The sequence below is a fragment of the Microcaecilia unicolor genome, chromosome 11 (genome assembly GCF_901765095.1).
Source record: "Microcaecilia unicolor chromosome 11, aMicUni1.1, whole genome shotgun sequence".
Lineage (NCBI taxonomy): Eukaryota > Metazoa > Chordata > Amphibia > Gymnophiona > Siphonopidae > Microcaecilia > Microcaecilia unicolor.
The window spans coordinates 67,638,703-67,663,002 of record NC_044041.1 but is presented as its reverse complement, the minus strand read 5'-3'; the positions used below and the strand labels follow the sequence as shown (position 1 = coordinate 67,663,002).

Here is a 24,300-nt window from a genome sequence, read left to right as displayed (position 1 = left end):
GGAATTTTGGTCCACTCCTCTTTGCAGATCATCTCTAAATCATTAAGAGTTCTGGCTGTCGCTTGGCAACTCGCATCTTCAGCTCCCTCCATAAGTTTTCAATGGGATTAATCTGGTGACTGGCTAGGCCACTCCATGACCCTAATGTGCTTCTTCCTGAGCCACTCCTTGTTGCCTTGGCTGTATGTTTTGGGTCATTGTCGTGCTGGAAGACCCAGCCACGACCCATTTTAAGGCCCTGGCAGAGGGAAGGAGGTTGTCACTCAGAATTGTACGGTACATGGCCCCATCCATTCTCCCATTGATGCGGTGAAGTAGTCCTGTGCCCTTAGCAGAGAAACACCCCCAAAACATAACATTTCCACCTCCATGCTTGACAGTGGGGACGGTGTTCTTTGGGTCATAGGCAGCATTTCTTTCCTCCAAACACGGCGAGTTGAGTTCATGCCAAGAGCTCAATTTTGTCTCATCTGACCACAGCACCTTCTCCCAATCACTCTCGGCATCATCCAGGTGTTCACTGGCAAACTTCAGACGGGCCGTCACATGTGCCTTCCGGAGCAGGAGGACCTTGCGGGCACTGCAGGATTGCAATCCGTTATGTCGTAATGTGTTACCAATGGTTTTCGTGGTGACAGTGGTCCCAGCTGCCTTGAGATCATTGACAAGTTCCCCCTTGTAGTTGTAGGCTGATTTCTAACCTTCCTCATGATCAAGGATACCCCACGAGGTGAGATTTTGCGTGGAGCCCCAGATCTTTGTGTCGATTGACAGTCATTTTGTACTTCTTCCATTTTCTTACTATGGCACCAACAGTTGTCTCCTTCTCGCCCAGCGTCTTACTGATGGTTTTGTAGCCCATTCCAGCCTGTGCAGGTGTATGATCTTGTCCCTGACATCCTTAGACAGCTCCTTGCTCTTGGCCATTTTGTAGAGGTTAGAGTCTGACTGATTCACTGAGTCTGTGGACAGGTGTCTTTCATACAGGTGACCATTGCCGACAGCTGTTGTCATGCAGGTAACGAGTTGATTTGGAGCATCTACCTGGTCTGTAGGGGCCAGATCTCTTACTGGTTGGTGGGGGTCAAATACTTATTTCCTCTGCAGAATGCAAATAAATTCATATACTTTCCACAATGTGATTTTCCGGATTTAATTTGTGATCTGCTATCTCTCACTGTTACCAATAACCTACCCTTCAATTATGGGCTGCTCATGTCTTTGTCAGTGGGCAAACTTACAAAATCAGCAAGGGATCAAATACTTATTTCCCCCACTGTATATGTAGAATACAACTTTGGTACTGGGATAACAAACTTCTAGAAAGCTATACTTACTAATAAAAAGTTTGTTTCAAATTGACTTTAGAGCCATAATATTTGTCCTTATATATGTTAATCATTAAATAACTGGAACCTCAAATCTCCCGATAGGGGAAATCTTAAAGATTGTAAAACCCTCTATCACTTCTAGGAGTCTATGAGGCATATTTTCAAAGCACTTAGCCTCCCAAAGTTCCATAGAAACCTATGGAACTTAGCCTCCCAAAGTGCTTTGAAAATATGCCTCCTTTTCTATCATCGATTCCCACTAGGGGAAAACACTGAACCAGTGGAAAAAAACTCCAAACTATAAGGAGAAAACCACCGGTTCTAAAAAAAAAATCCCCATTAAACATATGTACAAATGTAAGAACTGAATAAATATGTCTCTAAATTTAAAAAAATCAAAAGGTGTCAGAAAGATCAATCAACTACAAACAAACGGAAAAAGCTGAAAAAAAGCCAGCCAGCGTTTAGCAAACATCACTAGTGGAAAACCGTGCACTTATCTGACAACTTGCAGTGCTGCTCTCAACCTTTGCCATCACTATGTTGGACTGAATGCTGGATACAGTTCCACAGCTAAAATCCATCAAATGTAAATTCCTCAACAAGAGTGCGTTGTTTCGCCATTCACTAATGCTGCTTCACGAAGAATCCCATCTTCACTCCTAATTGCAGTCTTAACGTGTGAGCCATGAATGTACAGGATACATGAGATACACACAAGTCATAAATGAGCTTAATATTTTACAGAGACACTTACTTGCTGTGTTAAAGAATGATCCTTTGTCTTGGAGCCTACATGCTATTTGTTTATTTATTTGTGACATTTACATCCCACATATCCCAAACAAGTTTGGGTTCGATGTGGCTTACAATGTGTTATAATAATACATAACAAGGAATAATGCATAAGAAAGCAGTTTGTTGTAAGAATCCAATTTTACAATACAGTATCATAAACATACTGGGATAGCTATGGATGTTTAACATTTAGAAAATCTATTATGAATGAGAAATTGTACATGAAGTTAATAGTGAATAGAGTAATAACCAATTCAGGTAAATTAATTGTTTGAGATATGGTTGTTCTTTGTGAGGGTTTGTTTGAATAGGAACGATTTGAGGACTTTGCGGAATCTAGTATATTCCTGAATATTTCTTATTTGGGTGGTAAGGACTTCCACCATTTGGTTCCTAGATAAGTGAAGTCTGCAGAGTGGACAGTTTTGTAGATCACTTTTTTGCAATTTGGGAAGTGTAGTCTGAGATAGTTTTCTTGCCTCATATTTAGTGTTCTTTGAGGTAAGTTTATTAATGGTACCATATAGTCTGAAACTGTGCCATTTAGTATTTCAAAGATAAAGGTACATAATTTGAAGATGATTCTCGCTTTGATGGGAAGCCAGTGTAATTTGATTTTGTATATGAACCTGGCTGCAGTGTTTTGAGCTGTTTGGAGTTTTTTCAACAGGTACTCCTTACAGCCAGCATATATGGCATTACAATAATCAAATTGGGATAATGTTAATGATTGTACCAATTGTCTGAATGTTTCTGATGAGAAATAGGGTCCTATCCTTTTTAGATTCCAAAGAGAGGAAGGACTGAATCCCAAGCACTTGGTGGAGATCTTTGATACCAGTTTCAGACCTACACACTCACTCTAAGTGAAACGGCTTTCTTACACTGAGATATGTGTATTTACTGTATTACAGGCGCATACTCAGTAGGAGTGAGCTGGCTGTATTACACAGATACGCTTACTATGACTCATGTCCTGTACAAACATACATAACATAGTAACAGTAGATGACGACAGAAAAAGACCTGCACGGTCCATCCAGTCTGCCAACAAGAAAACTCATATGTGCTAATTTTTATGTATACCCTACTTTGATCTGTACCTGTGTTCTTCAGGGCACAGACCGCATAAGTCTGCCCAGCACTATCCCCGCCTCCCAACCACCGGCTCTGGATAGGTCACAAAAACTGATTTCAGTCCTTCCAGTCCAGTTCATTTTTCTAAATTTTTTTCTGTTTATGCAGGAGGATTACAGGCCATTGCTGAGCTCTTACAGGTTGATTATGAGATGCACAAGATGACAAATGATCCTCTTAACCTGCTTTGAGACGCTATGCAGGCATGACCCTCACGAACCTCACCTTTGGAGATGTGGGTTAACAAGGTAGGGTTGGACTGTTGCAAGAGGGTGACTGCTGGGTTATTTGTGAAGCTCAGATTCCCTAATATTGAAAGAGGGCTCAATACTTCATTTTGGTGCTTTAGTTAGGAAACAAATGTAGGTGTCTCAAAATGTAACTTCTATCTTTTTTTCCTGTAATTTATATTAATATTGTTAAGGTACATAACAGAAAAACAATACAAGAAACATTACATTAAACCTTGGGGTGGGGGATCAATACCACCTATACAAGACTTCATAACAAGGCTGACACTGAAGAATGGCTCGCTTGGCCATATATCCCAATACATTGGTTCCACTAAGTTCACAGCCCAAATGCCTCGTATATTCCAATATTTAAATCTCCACTTCCCCCAAACAAGAGTAAATTGTGAGATTACTCCTCTTGATTCATTACAGGAGGCCCACATCCCTTCGAATGATGTATAACCCCCCCCCCCTCTTCTAATTACAAGCCTTTCTTCATAATAGGTAATGTAGCACTTATAAAACCAAAAAAATCCCAGCTGCCACTCAACTCATCCTTCATTTCACTAAAAGTCAAAAACCTGCTGTCCTTAATATGTTGGCTAAATGTACTCAATTCCATCCTTTCCCATCTTCCATAAACCCCCACGTTCTCCCCCATGCTGGAAGTCTGGGTTGAACCACATTGTGGCTATAAGAAAATTTACCTCCCTCCCTCCTTTCGACCAGACCATCTGCCAACGTGACACTAAAAGGGCAATGCTATAACAGAGCATCTACAATTAGACAACCCAGAGGGTGCTTGGCAGGGGTCTATTTTTAAGGGAATATAGGTGTATACAGTTCCTTTATAGAATATTAGCCTAACCAAGTATATACATGCCTAACAGTCAGGAGTTCACACTTTCACCAGCTCTATAGCTTGGTTCTCCCCAGTCCCGGATCTGCTCAACTGGAATTACTAGACAACCAACCTGCTTTCTTTTTCTTGCACCTTTTGGTTGGAATGGGCTTCCCTTATCACTTCTTAGTAATACTTCTTTCAGAAAGTTCAAAGTGAATTAAAAGCTTGGCTCTTTTCTCAGGACTATGGGGGTGGTACGCCAAGGTCGGAATTGCAGTCCAGCTCTCCTCCTTTATATGCTTCTTTGGACCCTTCTCCCTTGCCCTTTTTTTCTTTGTGTGTGATTGGTATGCTGTGTTATTGTATTGTAGTTTCGTTCTTCTATTGTTTTATATTTTAGTCTGTACACCGCTCTGCTCTGTTCGCCAGTTAGAGCAGTATAGTAAGTATAATAAACTATAAATATTGGAGAAATTCATGTATCTTAACAGTATTCTGCAGGTTAGGGACTAGATTATTTTATTTATTTATTAATTTGTTGCATTTCTACCCCACATTTTCCCACCTATTTGCAGGCTCAATGTGGCAATAGCGTCCAAATTGGGTACCGAAAAAATCCGCGCAGCATGCTATTTTATCAGTGGTGCTCAGAGTTGCATGCCGTTTATAGAATAGCACTTAGAGCCAATTTCCATGCCAAACTTTGGGCAGGAAGATTTATACCAACTGAAACCGGGTGTAAATCCTGGCGCGTACGTTAGGCTTGGATCCCTGGTCTTCTGTAATTCTGTGTGTGCCTTTAGCGAACACCCCAGACCCGCCCATGCCCCTCTCATGGCTACGCCCCCTTTTGAGTTGTACGCTAAAGAGTTGTGTGTGGATTTTTACAGAATAGTGCGTACCAAGATGCATGCACAGATCCTAATTGTTAATTGTTATTAACTCCAATAATTGATTGTTTTCACCCAGTTATTGGTGATATTTTAGTTGCACACTCAGATCAGGATCACACACAGTTTTGCTTGCGGAATTTTGTACGTCAATTTGTACAATCCGGGGATATGTGTGTAAGCGGGAGCCCTGCCCATGTGTAACACTCACCTTGCAAATACACACTGTGTAAGTTAAGCGAGTATTTGCAGAATAGTTCTTAGGAGGCATTTATGTGTGTATGTACACACATCCACGTATAAATGCCATTATTCTAAACATTTACACATGTAGTGGGTATGTAAATGTTAGCGCTTGTCAGGGGCGTACTGACCATTCAGGCAACCAGGCAGTGTCCAAGGGCCCAGGGCAGTGGGGGGCCCAGTACTTCCCTCCCATGTACCCAACATCCCTCTTTCCCCTTCGTCCCCAGGTATGGGACTCCCTCTCTCTCTCTCCCTCGCACTCCAGCATCTCCCATCTACGAACCCCACCTCACCCCCACCCCCTGGGTAGTGGCTCAAAGTGTCCTTTTTTCTATGCAGGGGCATTGGCAGCTATATTGGCTGTCTGCAGCTGAAGCCAGAACTTCTCTCAGCCATGTCCCCCTCACCTAATTTCTTTCTTCCGTAAGGATGAGCTATGGCAGAGAAAGTTCTGGCGTCAGTGGCGGGCAGTTAATGTAGCTGCCGGTGCTCCTGCATGGAGACAAGGAGGCTTTGAGGTACCCAGAGGCTGAGCTGTACTTGTTTCAGCAGCCAGACTGTGCTATAACGGAAAAGATCAGTGGCAGCTTAAAGGCAGAGGAAAAGAGAGGCAGCAGGAACTGGACAGATGCAGAGCCAGTGATCTGAGTGAGTGGGGGGGGGGGGGGGGGGGGGATGAGGTGATTTTCCAATGATCCTTACTGCCCAGATTACTGTCAGTACACCCCTGGCACCTGTGTAAGAAAATTGTCCCCTAAGCACCTAGTGAAAGGATTATCTGATTTAGTATTAACTGATTCTATAACCTTTGAACTTGCTATGTGTAATCCAGGGTAGGTAGCACACAGGGCACTCACCCACAAAATAATTGCTCAACTTGCACATATGGGCTTATCCTATCCCATTGCCATTCCAGTAAATACTTTAATTGTGATGCCATATAATACTGTCTACAATCAGGGACAGCCAACCCACCCTGTCTCCTAGAGTGGAATAGGATTGTCTTCACCTTTCTCAGAGGGTTTTTTTTTTTTACCCCAGACAAATATCAAGCTCTTTCTGAAGCTTTCTCAAAGCTTCCTGTGGTGCACTAATTGTTAGTGCTGGGAACAGAAATAAAAGTTGAGGAAGAATCATCATTTTGTCAGTTACAATCTGCCCAAACCAGGAAAGGGCACCCCCGTCATAATAGCCCTGACACAAATAGGCCCTTGACAAATCGGCCCCTAACAAATAGCCCTTGACAAAAATAGCCCCCTTGAAAAAAAAATAGCCCATCACAACAATAAGAAGTCTACTAAAAAATATATATTGTTTTATGGTAAAAAAGAGGACTATTCTGTCACTTAAGGCACTTCAGGAAATTCCTGCCGGTGTAATAGACTACGGCAAGTCTAGCAATACACTGTGAACAGATTTTAAAAATTAGTCTGCTGGAAAACAGAGTTATTTCACTAATTCCTGGCAGAAGTCCAACTAGTAGTTCCTAATCTGGCCATTCTAGCAGTGGTCATGAAGCCAGTAGCCAGGCACAAGACTCCTTTCAGAACCCTGCATTAAAGGGCTCTAATCTTGATCAGTACCAAGGACTTTGAATAATATCTCTACACAACCTAGATGTTAGGTTTATTTTTCTTGGGGTTATTTGTCTAGGGGCTTTTTGACAGAGCTATTTGACCGATACCCCAGGAAAGAGTTCCATCCTGCCATTTATGCATATTATTTGTCAAATCTTAAAACAGGGCAGATAATTTAGACTGTAAAATTTGTTCACTTCCCTGGAGATGCTCATCCCCAAATATCTGAGTGACTCCTGTGCCCATTTTAGGTAAGTTCAGATTGTACATCCCTCTCACCTGACCTAAGAAGGTTAACATTGAGCACCCCTTTCTTATTCATATTTATTTTGAATCCCAAAATCCTCCTGAAATTCAACACTCCCTTATCACAACTGTCTAGGATAATTTGGGTCTCGTCAAACTCATCATGATTGCCATCAGCAAAAAGAGTAATTTATGAGCTTCATCTCCTACCTTATCCCCCTTTATATCTGGGTTGCCACCTTATTCTCTCAGCAAGAGGCTCCACAGTTAACGAAAATAACAGGAGCGATAAAGGGCAACCTTGTAGGGTGCACCTACCCAGACTAAAGCTTATGAAGAAGACCCATTGACTTTCACATGGTTTTATCCTAAGGAGGCAGGCAGAGGATAATATAAAGAGAATTGCTAACTTAGTATGAGTGGCCTGAAAAGTGAGCAGTCCTCTATGATATTAGTAATTGGTGCCATAAAGGCCTTTGATAGAGTGGATTGGGAATTATGATACAGGCATTAAAGAAAATGGGCTTAGGAACCAATATTGTCACTTTTAGATAGCTAGCCTTCATGACTGTATAGAGGTTTGTGTGAAAGTCAATAGAACTTCCTATCTTTTGGTGCCTCAGTTATGCATCCAAGTGTGAAAATCAGCACTGAATGTCTAACTCACGGTGCCAACCAGGACTGGTGCAAAGGTATTAGGTGCTCTAGAGAAACCTTCAGCCTTGTGTGCTCCCTTTCTCTCAACTACCTTTCTGGCTCCTAGGCTCCCTCCTCTGAGATTTTCCTAATTAAATCATATCACCCCATCATATCTTCCCAACACTATCTCTCCCAGATCAGTCCTATAAAAATGAATAAGTAGATATAGATATCATACTTGTAAATATTGAGGTAAAGTTCCAAAACCTATTTATCTGGGTAAATTACCTGTTTGAAAATTACCCACTTTCCCTGCAGGTAAGTGTTACATGGTGATGATTTTTGAGTTTGTGTAACTGTTGGTCCTTATATCTTTGTTTGACTGTAGCTACTCTTTGTCACCTCTAAGCAGTTCCTGTCCTATGCAGCCACCTTGTTTGCCTGATGGTTAAACCGGCCTCGCTGCTAACCCATCTCCGCCCTGGCTCTGCCCCCATTTTAGATAGGGAGCCCAGGATAATTTGTGGACATTCACATCTAGGCACGTAACTAAAAGTTAGATGCCTAGATTTTTTTGACTATCAGGGTCATACTGTAACCTCCACTTTTTTTCCCCTTGGCAGGCAACTCTGTCTGGAAGACGAGGCTGTATGCAGGCTATTGTGGCCCATCTGGCATCAGAGAATGAAGAGTTGCATCAGGTGAGTGATCCAGGGTGTCCAGAAGGGGGTGTTGGCTTGATGAGTTGCACAGTAGGTTTTAGTTATAATCAGATACCGCATTCAATTCAAGCTTCTCCTTCTTACCTACAAATGCACTCAGTCTGCTGCCCCTCACTACCTTTCTACCCTCATCTCCCCTTATGCTCCCACCCGAAACCTCCGTTCACAGGACAAATCCCTCCTCTCAGTACCCTTCTCCCCCACCGCCAACTCCAGGCTCTGCTCATTCTGCCTCGCCTCACCCCATGCTTGGAACAACCTTCCTGAGCTCTTACGCCAAGCCCCCTCCCTGCCCATCTTCAAGTCTTTGCTTAAAGCCCAACTCTTCAATGCTGCGTTCGGCACCTAACTCTTACCGCTCAGTAAATCCAGACTGCCCCAATTTGACTGCCCCTTTCGGACTGACTGTTCACTTGTCTTTTAGATTGTAAACTCCTTGAGCAGGGACTGTCCCTCTATGTTAAATTGTACAGCGCTGCGTAACCCTAGTAGCGCTTTAGAAATGTTAAGTAGTAGTAGTTTTGGTTATTTAGGATCAGTAGGAATAAACCAGCTGCGTACGTCTAGTAGCGCTATAGAAATGATAAGTAGTAGTAGTAGTGTTACCACTGAGGTATGCAGTGCAAAGCTACTATTGAATTGTTTGATTGCTTTCACACATCTCTCAGAAAGTTGCTGCTGAAGCATGGCTGAGCCTGCATAGAAAACTGAACAGTTATTCCAATGAGAATTCACCACTACATGTAAGGAAGGAAGCAACAGAATTAACAAAACAAGAGAAAAAGCTTTTTAAACAATTTAGATCAACAAACAAGTAAAAACAAGTGGCAAATGCAAAATACAATAAGAAATACAAAGTGTGACTTCCAGGGGTGTAGGCAGAGATACCAAATTATACAGAACTCTATCAGTCTTCAAATAAAGTGCTTTTGAATGGAGAAAAAGCCCTCAGAAACCTTAGGCAAACAGCCACAGGTTTTAAGCAAGGTTACTATCAATAAAAGTAACACATGCTGGGTTTCTATCCTCAGGCATAAAAAACTCCACAAAACAGCTGAGTGTCTTTCTTGCTCTTCAGCTGAATTACTTGTACAGATTTCTGCTCTTAAATATTGAAATAACAACTTTTTGATCTACAGCATCAAAAAAATGGAGGCACTTAACGTTAATGAAGCACTCCTACATTATCTGGCTCTGCAACTACAGAACATCTGAAACCACCATGTTGCTGCACCATGTTCATCTATCTTTCCACCTACGCCTGTTCCTCATTCTGACTTGTACCAAGGTGTCTCAACAGATCATGTGCTTTGATACTGCACTGAAGGTCAAGCCAGTGTCACACAAACCTAGGGCCTGTCATTTTAAAGGAGGATTTGAGCCCTGAACCAAAGTACTGTCAATGGTTCATAATACACATAATTAAGTACTTTTTTCCCAATTTCACATCATTGGAATGCTTTTTCAGCCTTTTTTGGCAATATATATATACTAGTAAAAAAAGACCCGTTTCTGACACAAATGAACCGGGCGCTAGCAAGGTTTTCCTCAGAGTGTGTATGTTTGAGAGAGTGTATGTGAGAGTGACTGTGTGTGAAAGAGAGAGTGAATGTGCGAGTGTGTGTGTGTGTGTGAGAGAGAGAGTGAGTCTGGGTGCGAGTGTGTCTGTGAGAGAATGTGTGAGAATGAGAGTGTGTGCAAGTGCGTATGTGAGACACAGTGTGAGAGAGAGTGTGTGTTTCACACAGATACAGTGTGTGCAAGAGAGTGTGTGTGAGATACAGACTCTCTGTGAGACTGAGTGTATGAGACCAAAAGAGTGTGTGAGTGACTGTGTGACACATAGAGAGTGAATGTGATACAGTGTGAGACATAGAGTGTGTGAGAGACAGTGTGTGAGAGTGAGAGAGAGAAAGACATTGACTGTGTGAGAGAGAGTGTGTGTGTGACAGAGATACCCCCCTCTCTGGTGTCAGGCCCCCCCCCCTCCCTCCCTCTCTCTGATGTCAGGCCCCTCCTCTCTCTCTGGTGTCTGAGCGTTACTGTGCAGGACGCTGAGCTCTGGCTGTGCTTCAAGGAACTGACCAGTCCTATTTAATAGAATGCACCTCCAACATCCTGAAGCCGAGAAACCTCGTGTGGTTGGTCACTTCTGCTTGTGACGAACCCGGAAGTACTTGATGTCAATTCAGGAGATGGATACAGAGAGCAGGAATGCCTCAGCCATGCAGTCAGCTTCAGAATGTTGGAGGTGCGTTTTATTATATAGGATATACTAGTGGAACCATGCCCGTTTCCTCAACAATGAAATGGGCCCTAGAAGGCTGTCATGTAAGCTTTTTTTTTTCTCTCTCCCCTGCCCTCCCCTCCATGTTCAGCGATTCTTCCCTCCCCTCCCCTCCATGTCCAGCGATTCTCCTCTTCCCTGCCCTCCCATCCGTGTCCCCGTGATTCTCTCCTCTACTGTTCTCCCATCCCATCCATGTCCATCAATTCTCCTCTTCCCTGCCCTTCCTCCCTCCTTCCCTCCCCTCAATGTCCCGCGATTCTCTCCTCCCCTCGATTTGAACCTGAACGTTCTCTGGCTGGCTGGCACTGGCTTCTGTTCCGTTCATAACATCCCTTCTGATGTCAGCTCGCCTCCAGCGTTCCCTTCCCTCTCACTGTTCCGCCCTCTGACGTCATTACGTCTTCACGTGAGGTCGGGACGGTGAGGGGAAATGGAACGCTGGAGGCTGGCTGACGTCAGGAGATGTTAAGAACCCAGGCATCCAGACATGGAACGTTGGAGGTGCAAATTATTATATAGGATATTTTTGTGTTTTTTTTTCTTTATGACTGAAGTTGTGAGAGTACATAGTTTTGGGACAGTGATATTTTAGAACATTTACTGAAAATGGTTTTTGATACAGTGTTTTTTTTTCTCCATCGACAGTTTTCACTGATGTTTTTCTGTGTTTCAGTTGAAGCTAGTGATAGTAGTCCATTAATGGTTGTTTGAAAAGTCTACGACTTTCCCTGAACCGTTGACGCTTCTTTTGTTTAATGATTAAGTTCTATTTGTCCCTTTCTATGGTTCTCCCTCAGGAGTAAGTCTAGCAAAAGGTTTTGTAAAGATAAAGTTTTGACCTTTTGCTATCCAATTTTGATTCGTCTATATGCAAAAGTAACCCATTTGGAGACACTACCCAGAGTGAAATATATCTAATTCCTTAAACTCCTAGCAGGCCAGGCCAGGTGAGGAATTTGGTGTGAAAGATGTCTTAGTTAGAGGACATGACAGCTTCAGGCCACCGCTGTCATTTATTTGTTTCTGCAGTTAATACTGCTGATGGTGCTTAGGCCTTGCTGCTTTCTTCTGCAGGTGGTCTCCAGTATTCTACGGAACTTATCCTGGCGGGCAGACATTAACAGCAAGAAGATGTTACGTGAGGTGGGCAGTGTGACCGGACTGATGCAGTGTGCCCTACGAGCCACAAAGGTATAAGCCCATTCTCAGACTGTGGATGTAGTTAATTCCCCTTCTACCAAGCACTTTGGGCTAGCTCTTACAGATCCTTCATTATGAAGGGCTGGTGTTCTGACACAAACGTGGATGAAGCCTTCATATGTATCACCGTCTGCATGCTTTATTTAGAAATTGTCTGGTACATCGCTGGCTAAATTAGCTCTAGTTATTCAATGCCAAGCCATGTTTGGCCATCAGCATTGATTATCTGGGCCAGACTGCACAGTAGCTAGTTACTGGATCTTTTGTAGGTCCAGGTCGATATTCAGCCAGGAGCTGAATAAGCAGAGTTCACATATCCCCCCTCTGAGACCCATCTGATCCCCCTTCTTGCCCCCCCCCCCAAGCTCCAACAAGCCCTCCTGTGCCTATCTACAAGACCTGGTGGTGTACTGGTCCTTGAGGCAGGGGTGTAGCCGGACCTCAATGGGAGGGGGGCCAGAGCACAAAGTGAGGGGGCACATTTTGGCCCATCTCCCCACTGCTGCCCTCCCACTGCAAGTTCTGCCCCCCCTCCCGCTGCTGCTCTCCCTGACGCTGCTGCACCCCTCCCCCGCCACCGCTGGAAAGTACCACTTCTGCCTCCCCGCTGCCACTGCTCCCCCTCCCCTGCCGCCGCTGGAAGGTACCTTGGCTGGAGGGGGTTCCCAACCCCCACCAGCTAAAGCGTTTGTCCCGCACTGATCTCACATTGCAGGTGCCTTGTCCTGTTTTCAGCACTGTGCACGCTCATTTTAATGAAACTGAGCATGCACGAGCGTGCACGTGGACGTTTTTCTGCCATAATGGAACAAAACAAAAAACATCCAGGGCTATAAGTTGGACGTTTTCATCTAGACCTGTTTCATTAACGAATAAGCCACAAAAAAGTGCCCTAGATGACCACTGGAGGGAATCAGGGATGACTTCCTTTACTCCCCCAGTGGTCACTAACCCCCACCCACCCCCAAAATGTGATTAAAAACATTACTTACCAGCTTCTATGCCAGCCTCAGATGTTATACTCAGGTCTATTAGAGCAGCATTCTTACCCTGGGCATCTGATTTTTCCATCTTAGCTTTGCTATACATTTCAGATTCCTTCCCTCCCTCCCCCTCCTCTTATTGATATTCAGTCCTGCCCTTATCTCTATTAGGTCGAAAGCAGGAAAAAACAGACTGGAACTTGACATTAGCTCCCAGCTCTTGTATCAGCGGAAGGCAGCTCCATAATGACTGTCCCTTCTGGCATGCTCACTGCAGTTTACTGATACTGTGCCAGAGCAGGAGTTCTGGATATCTCCACATAGGTCTTCTGAGAATCACCAGAGGGCAGAAAGGATGGGAATGGATTAGAGGTTGGCCAGGCAACAGTGGGCAGAGCACAGTAGCAGTGCCCTAGCGAGGGCGGCTGACAACCGGGGCGGGTCGCCACTGCGCACCCCCCCAGGTGCAGCATGGCGCCCCCCCTTGGCACGCCCCCTCCCCCCTCTGGAGCGCATTCTTACTTGAATTAGGAAGCAAGGGGCGGGCGAGAGGGCCGATCCGCCCCCGAGTGCATGTCGCTGGGAGCTGCGACAGCTCCGCTGGTTCCCTGCTCTCTCTGCCCCGGAACAGGAAGTAACCTGTTCCGGGGCAGAGGGAGCAGGGAACCAGCAGAGCTGACACCCCCCCCCCCCAGCGGCGTGCACCCGGGGCAGACTGCCCCACCGCCCCCCCTTCCTACGCCACTGCACAGTAGTAATAGTGGCACACCGCTATGATCATCTCTCCCACTATTGAAACTGAACTCTGTATGCCTCCAAGTCTCTGCCTTTATAAAATACAAGATTTTTATTCTGGTCCACCATTCACTCCTTATCAATACCCCCTCCTACTTGCCAAACCTTCCTGGCCGTACGCTTCATGTTGTGGCATTTTACCTGTATTCTGTCTCCCACCAGTGTCTGCCCCTTCTCTCTCCCACTCCTCCCAGTCAGGGTGAAGTGTAATTCCTGGTCAGCCCCCACCCCCTTTCTTCATATTAGCTTTTTTTTATTCTGATTTGGTGCAACGTGCGGTGTAACAAGTATCTGTAATAGTAATAATAATAATCTAAGATCTATTAGTTGGACGGTGGGGAAGGAGGAGCATTCTATTAGCACCAATATTGCCTAGAAGTGGCAAAAGTCAATATCTGTCACTGGGTAAATTCACAGTACCGGAGGGTAAATTCTGAATATTGCCCAGGGAGAAGAGACACAGTGAAATATTTTTCAGTATGTTACAGGGTCTTAGTATTTCCCTAGTAAAATTACCTATGTGCCCCACAGGAGAATGGTACAGCCACTTTTTAGACTCCAGGCCAAAGTTAAGTCATTAGGAAGATTTTATTTCTTGGATTTCTTTGCTAGGAATCAACACTGAAAAGCATTCTGAGTGCTCTCTGGAACCTGTCGGCTCATAGCACGGAGAACAAAGCCGCTGTATGCACAGTGGAGGGGGCACTGAGCTTCCTCGTCAGTACATTGACCTACAAATGCCAGAGCAACTCACTGGCCATAATTGAGAGTGGAGGTGGTATCCTACGCAATGTATCCAGCCTCATTGCTACCAGAGATGATTACAGGTCTGTGTTTAGGCTCTTTACAGGCCTGTGCAGTTATGGAAGACTTGTGATATACTTAACAGCATGAAGAAACAGATATCTAGAAACTCTTGTACCTACTAATTGTAGTACTAGTAGTGACCCCTTGAAATAACGTTGAAGCAGAGACATATGTGTGTGAAGCTTGCACTGCTGCTGCCGGTACTGTACCTATTCTCTGGTGAGGCAATAAATGTGAATGTGGAAGCTTGCATTCAGGGCTGGTCTTAGGCAGGGGCGACAGGGGTGGTTGCACAGGGCCCTGTGCTCCTAAGAGCCCCGCATCTCTGGCACGTCTGTCCTTCTGTCTCAGAACACCTCCCTGCTCCATACATTAATGTGCGTCCACATTTCAGTAGAGAGCATCAGGCAGCGGCGGCGATTTTCATATCCCATCAGCTGCCAAACCCAGAGCCTCCTTGCTGCTGCGACCCTTTTGATGTCATTTCCTGCTTCTGAAAGGGCAGGATGCAGCAGCAAGGAGGCTCTGGGCTCAGCAGCTGACAGTATAAGAAACTTGCTGCCACTGACTGCCGCTCTCTACTGAAACGTGGTGGATGCACTTCAAGGGGGCGGGGGTGCAGACGCAGGAGGGCAGGTGCGGGCACGGGCAGGGGGCCCCACTGCACTGGTCTGCACAGGGCCCCACAATTGCTAAGACTGGCCCTGCTTGCACCGCTGCTGCCTGTGCTGTACCTGTTCTCTGGTGAGGCAGTGATTGTGAGTGTGTGAAGCTGGCACTGTTGCTGCCTGTGCTGTACCTGTTCTCTGGTGAGGCAGTGATTGTGAGTGTGTGAAGCTAGCACTGCTGCTACTTGTGCTTTACCTGTTCTGTGGTGGGACAGTGTGTTCAGAAAGCTTGCACACCCACATCTCTATTTTGGGGACACAAGGCTTCTTTTTGATAGGAGATGGTGATGATTCATATTTTTACATGTTTTCACTGCAAACTGGATTTATGTGTTCTTGTATTTTCAGTTTGTATCACTATCACCTTCTTTAAGCCAATTAAATCACAATCTCACAGATATATGAAATGTTTATGTTTTAGATTCTTGATATACTGTCTTTTCTGTGGTACAACAAAAGCGATTTATATATATGTCTGGCAATAGTTTTCTGCTCTTGCCCTCAAACAAAATCTGTTTTATAATAATGTGTAACATGTTTACAATCTTAGCTAAAGATTTCTCATCTTCTCTTGTAGACAAATTCTCCGAGACCATAACTGCTTGCAGACTTTGCTTCAGCACTTGAGGTCTCACAGCTTGACTATTGTCAGTAATGCTTGTGGTACACTGTGGAATCTGTCAGCTCGCAACTGCAAGGACCAGGAGTTACTCTGGGACCTGGGAGGTGTAAGCATGCTTCGGAACCTGATCCACTCCAAACATAAGATGATTGCCATGGGAAGTGCTGCTGCCCTGAGGAACTTACTGGCCAATCGACCCCTGAAGTACAAAGATGCAACTGTCATTTCTCCAGGGTCCTGTATGCCTTCTTTGTACATGAGGAAACAAAAAGCCCTAGAGGCAGAACTGGATGTCAAGCACTTGGTGGAGACCTTTGATACCATGGAGAAGCAAGGCCTGAAGAATCAAAACATGAAGAAGCCTCTGAGACACATTGAGAGTCTGGTAAAAGACTATGCCTCTGACTCTGGTTGCTTTGATGATGATGAAGCCCCCAATGTATCCAACAATCTGGAAATGGGAAATAATTCAGTATTGTCTATGTTTCTCAACTCTTCATTCCTGCAAGGACAGTCAGTACCCAGGAGTGTTAGCCAGGGTAGGTGTGCAGAATCTGGACAAGAAGGTATCAGTTCACAACTGGAGGTGAAAAAAACCCAGAACTCCAAGGATGAGGATTGCACTGTAGCTGAAAAGCTGACAAACAAGATTTCCAAGATTGATAAAGTAGTGGAGAATATCTCCACCATGCACACATCTTCTGATGATAGCTTCAGCCTGAGTTCTGAGGATCATGGACTGGACTGGCACTGTCGCTCCGATGAGCTGCGTGAAACTCGAGCTCAGTCCTGCTCACCCTGCAGACTCTCCGACTCCAGCAGCTTTGCAAAGCAGGAGTTCCCTAGCAGAGCGCTTGCCCTCTTGCGCCTGAAAACTGCCTGCACCAGCTTATCCAATGACAGCCTGAACACCAGCAGCACCAGTGATGGATACTGCACCCAGGAACATATGAAGCCGTGCACTAGAGCCTCCTTCCTGGATTACAAGCAAGAGTTCCCGAGGAATCAGAGGCGGCCCAGCAGGCTGGACTTGAAAAGCGTATTGATAAACAAAGCAGAGAAAAATGATCTATCACAGACTCAGGCAAAGGAATCTGTGGAACAGGAAAAGATGGATTTAAAGATCTTTAATGAAAAAATAAAGAAAATGGCTACCTTCCCAAGTTCAAGCAAAATTAATGACTCTGGGGGCAAAGATCTTCAACCAAAAAAGGATGCAGCTGGCAATCTCTCAGCTGACAAGGTGGTTCATACCATTAAACTTTCACCATCTTATCAACATATCCCTGTTCTGGAAGTCTTAGATAAAAGTAGTTTAACCCTTGGTGTAAGATTCCCCAACAGTCCTACCTCTCCGACCTGGCTCTCTAACGTTTCACCACAAATAGGTGAGGATCTCTGCAAAACCCCTGAGAAATTGTCTTCTCACACTCCAACTCTACAAGAACCAGATTCTTCGCAAAAATGCTCTGTGGAAGATACTCCAATCTATTTCTCCAGGTATAGTTCTTTGTCTTCTCTTTCTTCTACTGAAGATATTTTAGACGAGCAAAACCAAAGTGAGAATGAGATTGGTAGCGACTCCTCCTTAGAAATACTGGAAGTGGAGAAAAGCAGTGTTCAGTCCAAGAAGATCAAGAGAAAAAGCAGAGAAAAAAACATCTCTGAAGGGAGCTCAATGAAAACTGCTGGGCCTGGAATCTCACAACCCATTGGAATCCCCTTGCCAAAACGAGATAAACTATTTCTACGGGAAACATCTCCTTCAAGGAATGAGGACATGACCCCCTCAAGTTCCTCAGAGAATTACATTCAAGAGACCCCTCTAGTGATGAGTCGCTGTAGCTCTGTCAGTTCACTGGGAAGTTTTGAGAGCCCCTCCATTGCTAGCTCTATTCAGAGTGATCCATGCAGTGAGATGATCAGTGGGACCATAAGTCCCAGTGAGCTGCCTGACAGTCCTGGGCAGACAATGCCCCCAAGCAGGAGTAAAACACCATCCTTTGACCCAACCAATCACCCAGAGAAAGAGACCAGTCAATTCAACATCCAATGGGAGAACAATGTTAAAAAGTTCATGGAGATCACCGATTTCAAGGAAAGGTTCCAGTTTCACCCAGATATTGACTCCATGATATATTTCACTGTGGAGAAGCCCAATGAAAATTTCTCATGTGCATCTAGCTTGAGTGCTCTTCCGCTCCATGAGCACTACATTCAAAAAGAAGTAGAATTGAAGCTGATGCCTCCCTTTTCAGAGAAGAACAACTTAAATTTTATAGCACATGAAAAAAGAGAGGATGGGAGAGAGGAAAGACTTTTTGGGGGGATGAAAACATGTGAACATCATGAGCTGAACTCAGATGATGATATTGAGATTTTGAAAGAAAGCATCAGTTCAGCTATGCCATCCAGACTCAGGCGGGTGAAGAACACTTTCTTGTCCAATCTGCCAACACAGGGTTTGAATGCTCAAACTAAAAATACTCTCCACTTGCCACTTTATATGCTGTTGCCAGCCCATACTCAATCAAATAAGACCTATCGGCTGGACAAAGACATGCTGCATGATGACTCTTCATTTACCAATTCTGCTGAAGGGACTCCAGTTCATTTTTCCAGTGCTGCCTCCCTCAGTGATGAAACTTTGCACTACTCGATGAAAGAGGAGACAACACGGAAGCAAAGTGCAGGGAGAAGGTTGAAAAAAACTGGCATTATGGCATCAGGAAATTACTATGGTAGTGACAAACAGGGGCACAGAGAGAGGAGCATGCCTGCTTCTCAAGCTACAGAAAGTAGGAAAGGAAAGTCAAGCACTGTGCTCCCCATGAAAAGCACCAACACCCACAAGCAAAAAGCATCAGAGAACCATTTCACTTGGCTGAAGACAAGGATCAATCATGCAACTGATGCAAAACAAAGCCATAATACTTCACTAAAAAGCAGAGCTAACTTAGACATACACATTGAAAGAAAAAGTAATATTAGCTCTCAGCAAGAGGAGTGCCAGGTTACACCGGAGGAATGTGATCACAAGAACCTTGCCTTTCAGTCTCTATGCCACACTACACCTACTGAAGAAGCTATTTACTATTTCTGTGAAAATGACTCAGATGATTTGCTGGATGCAGTTAAGGACTCAGCCCAAAATAGAGGAGATCCTGTTCGTGCTTTTAAAAAGGTGGTTGTGATAGAACTGGAGCAATGAGGAAAGAACAGAACAAACGTATGAAAGAGACTTCCCAGGGCAAACCCAGAATGCCTGCTACAAAATTTCAAAACAACTTGATTGTAGATGAAACTCCACCCTGCTATTCACTCAGCTCTTCAATGAGTTCCTTAAGTGATTTGGAACTTTGTGGCTATCAAGAAAAATCACAGGTTCTCAATAAAACCACAAGACAGGTAATTCGGAGAAGAATGAAGGAATCCGCCATCACCAAATTAAAAGGAAGAGGTAGCTCACAGAGCTCTGTGAGCTTAGATTCTGACAATGACTTGATCTACAACTGCATTCATTCTGCCTTGCCTAAGAGGAAGAAGCACTCAATCCAGAGGAGGAATGGAGAACGGAAGCAAAAGTCAAAAACTAATAGTAATAGTAAAGTAAATGAAAAACGAGTGGTTTGCAAAGAGTGGAAATGTCAGGGGATGCAAGGTTTAGTGGATGAAGTGATATCAGACAAAGGATCGGATTTAGATAGTGTGGAGTGGAAGGCAATCCAAGAAGGTGCTAACTCTGTTGTAACTTGGTTACGTCAAGCATCAGCTTGTCTCGCCAAGGAACAGTCCTCTGAATCTGATTCCATTCTATCTTTTATGTCAGGGCTATCTGTTGGATCAACACTGCAGTTTGCTCTTGACAAGAAAGATAAAAGAGAAAGTAGAACAGAAGGTTGTCCAACAGCACATAAGAAAGCTTTTCAAGAAGACAGAAAAATGGTGGAGACCAGAATTACACAGAAAAAGACTACCAGAGCTAATAAAAGTTCAGGTCAGCAGAAGCAAATCCCCAATTTGCCTGTAGTCTTCAGAGGAAGAACTGTTATATATATGCCGAACAGGCTGACACCTTCTTCCAGTTCCACATCCACACCAAAGAAAACTGTGACTACAAATGATTCCCCATGTAAGAAGCCCATTCCAAGTCAACCAAGGTCTCATAGTTTACACAGACCAGCAAAACCCTCAGACATGGCTGATGCCACTTTGCTGAAAAGGAGTGCCACCCCTCCAGCAAGAATGAATAGAGGGCCTTTATCAGGGTCCTCTAGAAACTCAACACCATCTCGACAACCTCAGAGAAAGTCACCTTCCCCCACACAGCTGAAAAAAGAACCAACAAGTCAGGGGGTAAAAGGAGGAGAAAATCAGATAGTTTCCAATCCAAAATCACTTTTTAAATCTACATCCACCAACCACAAAATTCAGAAATCTCCAGTCCGAATCCCATTCATGCAAAAGCCAAACAAGAAGCCAACACTTGGAATGTGCACAGCCTCGTCATTGGATATGCGAATACATGGACCCAGGCAAATCCCAAATGGGAAAAAAGTAATGCCGGTCATGCAGATGTCTCCAGTTAGATCACATACCACTGAGTCAGAGAAGTCTGGGTTCCTGAGACAGCTGACTTTCATTAAGGAGTCTTCCAGCCTGATCATGCGTCATAGGTCAGATCTGTCCTCTTCCAAATCCATGTCACCCACTGCCCAGAAGGCTTCTCCAAGAAAGAGCCAACCACAGCTACCGGCAGTATTCTTATGTTCCTCCAGGTGTGAGGAACTTAAAGTGCCAAAAAGAGCAGAATCCAGTAAGAAGCCTATGGTGACAAGAACATCCCCCACCAGTAAAACTACAGCTAGGAGAACAAGTTCAGAGAGCCCTTCTAGGCTTCCTGTGAAAAACAATCCTTCCCCTCCTGAGGCCTTCAAAAGGTATTCTTCTTCCCCTAACATTAATATAAAACATACCAGCAGCCCTTCTCATTTGTCATCCTGTTCCGAGTCCTGTGCAAAACAGAAAAATAATGAAGACAGTGGGGAGCTGGGGAACACTGCAGAAGAGCAGAAAGATCCTGTAATGGTGAAAGGAACATGGAGAAGGATTCGAGATGAAGATATTCCCCATATTCTGAAGAGCACTCTGCCTTCTTCTGCATTGGCTTTGGTGAATAGTTCTCAGGAGATGCCAAACACTAGCTCTCAGTTAGATATTCAGAGGAAAATGAGTGATGCAGTAGTGCAGACAGAGGACATCTCCCACACAAAAATCAACTCCAGCACATCTCCAACTTTGGAGATTGCCTCTGTTCCTGCATATGACAGGACCAGGGCCTTGTTAGATGAACAAATGGGCTCCAACCCCATCCACAGTGACTCTGTGGCAATCAGCCTGGCTAGAAGCACAAAGGCCATCACTTTTACCCATGAAAGCCCCCCAGCTGCAGTGAGCCCTTTGCTGGTTAGTAGACACAGCTCCCCCAGCAGGGCAGCACGAGTAACTCCTTTCAACTACATCCCAAGTCCTAATGTAGTTCAAGCAGTGAATGATAAAACAGGAAAAATTCAAGCTCAGTGAAGGTCAGTTCTTTGAAGTCCATGTTTCAGCTCGTATTGCTATAGCACCTTCATGTGAAAAATGGAGCAGTTGACGATAAAAGCACCCTCTTCGTGCCAAGTGAATTTCAATGGAAATTATCTGCTCAGGAGCTGATACAAATCTTTTTATTGTTGTTTGTTTGGAAAGTAAAGATCAAAAGAATGCAGCAAAATCTTTATTAGCTTTGTTTGAAAGTTTAGGAACAATTCTGTAGCAAAATAGTCCCTGCACCTTGGTAAGAGGGTGAGACAGGTACTGCTGGGGCCTTCTTCTTCTTACCAGTGGACACATATTGCCATTTATGGACAGATAGAAGGATGGAGTTGAACTCATCTCTTGAACCCAGGGTACATCCTGCTGGCAAAGACATCTGAACCCATGAACCATTTTTCCTTAATAATTTAAATACAAATATTACCAACAGAGGGGGCAAACACTGACAAATTCAAACCCTGCATTATCAATGCACTTTGTGGGGCTTGAGGATCTTTTCTTACCCTACTACTGATAAATCTGTCAAACAAAGTTTTTAGCATAATCTGTGCTTTTAATGAAAATGGTGTAATTTCAAAGGATTCATCTGGAAAATTAAATATATCAAATCACTACTACTTCCCTTGCTGTCAACCTAATGCCTTTAAGAGGATGTTACATGCCCCTCTGCCTTTCACCCCCAACCTCATGATAAATCCTTAGCACGTAAGATTTAGCTGTATTTAGCCAAATTCTGTATGGAATGTCCCTTTCATGGACAGAAGTGAACCTACAAGCAGCTGAAGAGCCCTAAGAAATGCTTAAAGCCAACAGTGCATTTGATAAAGCATGCATCTCATGCCTTGCATATCAGCATCAAATAACTAATTATGTGCATTGCACCTCGAGAGGAACCTAGGGATTAAAACATATGAGGAGGACATATAATAAATAACAGCATTCAGAACCATAGATGTAGAAGTGACAGAAGGTACAAATCTTTCACTCCAGGAGGCTGAACAACTGTAATTGTACTGACTATATAATTAGCAATTAATTTGCTTCTGTTTGTGTTCTGTAACCCACTTTTTGGGATGGGGTGAAGCAGCTAGAATGTAAACAGTGTGTATTTTATAATGGAACACCATTGATATGTATGAAGCTAAAGAAGGGTAAAGGTTTATATGCCACTGAGGATGGTCTATATGTCGCAGGAAATTGATAGTGGAAACAGGCTGTGATAATGGGAATCATTTGTGTGCCACTGGAGATGGTAGAGCATTGGCACAGGGGATGATCTGTGGAGCATTGGGAGACAATGGGGCTCATTTTCAAAGTACTTAGACTTACAAAGTTCCATAGGTTACTATGGGGCTCATTTTCAAAAGAGAAAAACATCGAAAAAGTGGTATTCATCTGCATTTGGACGTTTTTCTCACAAAAACATCCAAATTGGTATTTTCAAAACTAATTTTTAGATGTTTTTCTATGAAGTCCATCAGAAGTGCGTTCAGATCGCAAGGGGGCATGTCAGAGGCATGTTAAGGATGGGATCTGAGCATTCCTAACACTTGGACGTTTTTCTGCCATAATACATAGTAACATAGTAGATGACGGCAGAAAAAGACCTGCACGGTCCATCCAGTCTGCCCAACAAGATAACTCATATTTGCTGCTTTTTGTGTATACCCTACTTTGATTTGTACCTGTGCTCTTCAGGGCACAGATCGTATAAGTATGCCCAGCACTATCCCCGCCTCCCAACCACCAGCCCCTCCTCCCAACCACCGGCTCTGGCACAGACCGTATAAGTCTGCCCAGCACTATCCTCACCTCCCAACCACCAGCCCTGCCTCCCAACCACCGGCTCTGGCACAGACCGTACAAGTCTGTCCAGCACTATCCCCGCCTCCCAACCACCAGTCCCGCTGCCCACCACCAGCTCTGGCACAGACCGTATAAGTCTGCCCAGCACTATCCCCGCCTCCCATCCACCAGCCCCGCCTCCCGATCTTGACTAAGCTCCTGAGGATCCATTCCTTCGGCACAGGATTCCTTTATGCTTATCCCACGCATGTTTGAATTCCGTTACCGTTTTCATTTCCACCACCTCCCGCGGGAGGGCATTCCAAGCATCCACCACTATCTCCGTGAAAAAATACTTCCTGACATTTTTCTTGAGTCTGCCCCCCTTCAATCTCATTTCATGTCCTCTCGTTCTACCACCTTCCCATCTCCGGAAAAGGTTCGTTTGCGGATTAATACCTTTCAAATATTTGAACGTCTGTATCATATCACCCCTGTTTCTTCTTTCCTCCAGAGTATACATGTTTAGTTCAGCAAGCCTCTCCTCATACGTCTTGTAACGCAAATCCAATACCATTCTCGTAGCTTTTCTTTGCACCGCTTCAATTCTTTTTACATCCTTAACAAGATACGGCCTCCAAAACTGAACACAATACTCCAGGTGGGGCCTCACCGACGACTTATACAGGGGCATCAACACCCCTTTTCTTCTGCTGGTCACACCTCTCTCTATACAGCCTAACAACCTTCTAGCTACGGCCACCGCCTTGTCACACTGTTTCGTCGCCTTCAAATCTTCAGATACTATCACCCCAAGATCCCTCTCCCCACCCGTACCTATCAGACTCTCCCCGCCTAACACATACGTCTCCCTTGGATTTCTATTCCC

General features: G+C 44.4%; 1 protein-coding gene across 1 annotated transcript; it reads left to right on the top strand.

Annotated features, from left to right (window-relative positions):
- The first annotated feature begins 2,332 nt into the window (after positions 1 to 2,332).
- LOC115480925 (adenomatous polyposis coli protein 2-like) lies at positions 2,333 to 21,611 on the top strand. Its single transcript, XM_030219910.1, has 8 exons — positions 2,333 to 2,387; positions 3,375 to 3,406; positions 8,565 to 8,642; positions 12,028 to 12,144; positions 14,544 to 14,758; positions 15,984 to 19,212; positions 19,251 to 21,370; positions 21,434 to 21,611. The coding sequence occupies exons 1-8, from the start codon at positions 2,333 to 2,335 to the stop codon at positions 21,609 to 21,611; spliced, it is 6,024 nt and encodes a 2,007-aa protein (XP_030075770.1).
- Positions 21,612 to 24,300: the final 2,689 nt, after the last annotated feature.

What these genes read in the sequence shown, in the direction of transcription:
- LOC115480925 (XM_030219910.1), top strand. Translation starts at nt 2,333, where the DNA reads ATGAATGAGAAATTGTACATGAAGTTAATAGTGAATAGAGTAATAACC. An exon ending in AGAATGAAGAGTTGCATCAG is followed by an intron (nt 8,643 to 12,027) that starts GTGAGTGATCCA and finishes TTTCTTCTGCAG; the next exon opens with GTGGTCTCCAGTATTCTACG. An exon ending in CTGTTCGTGCTTTTAAAAAG is followed by an intron (nt 19,213 to 19,250) that starts GTGGTTGTGATA and finishes AGGAAAGAACAG; the next exon opens with AACAAACGTATGAAAGAGAC.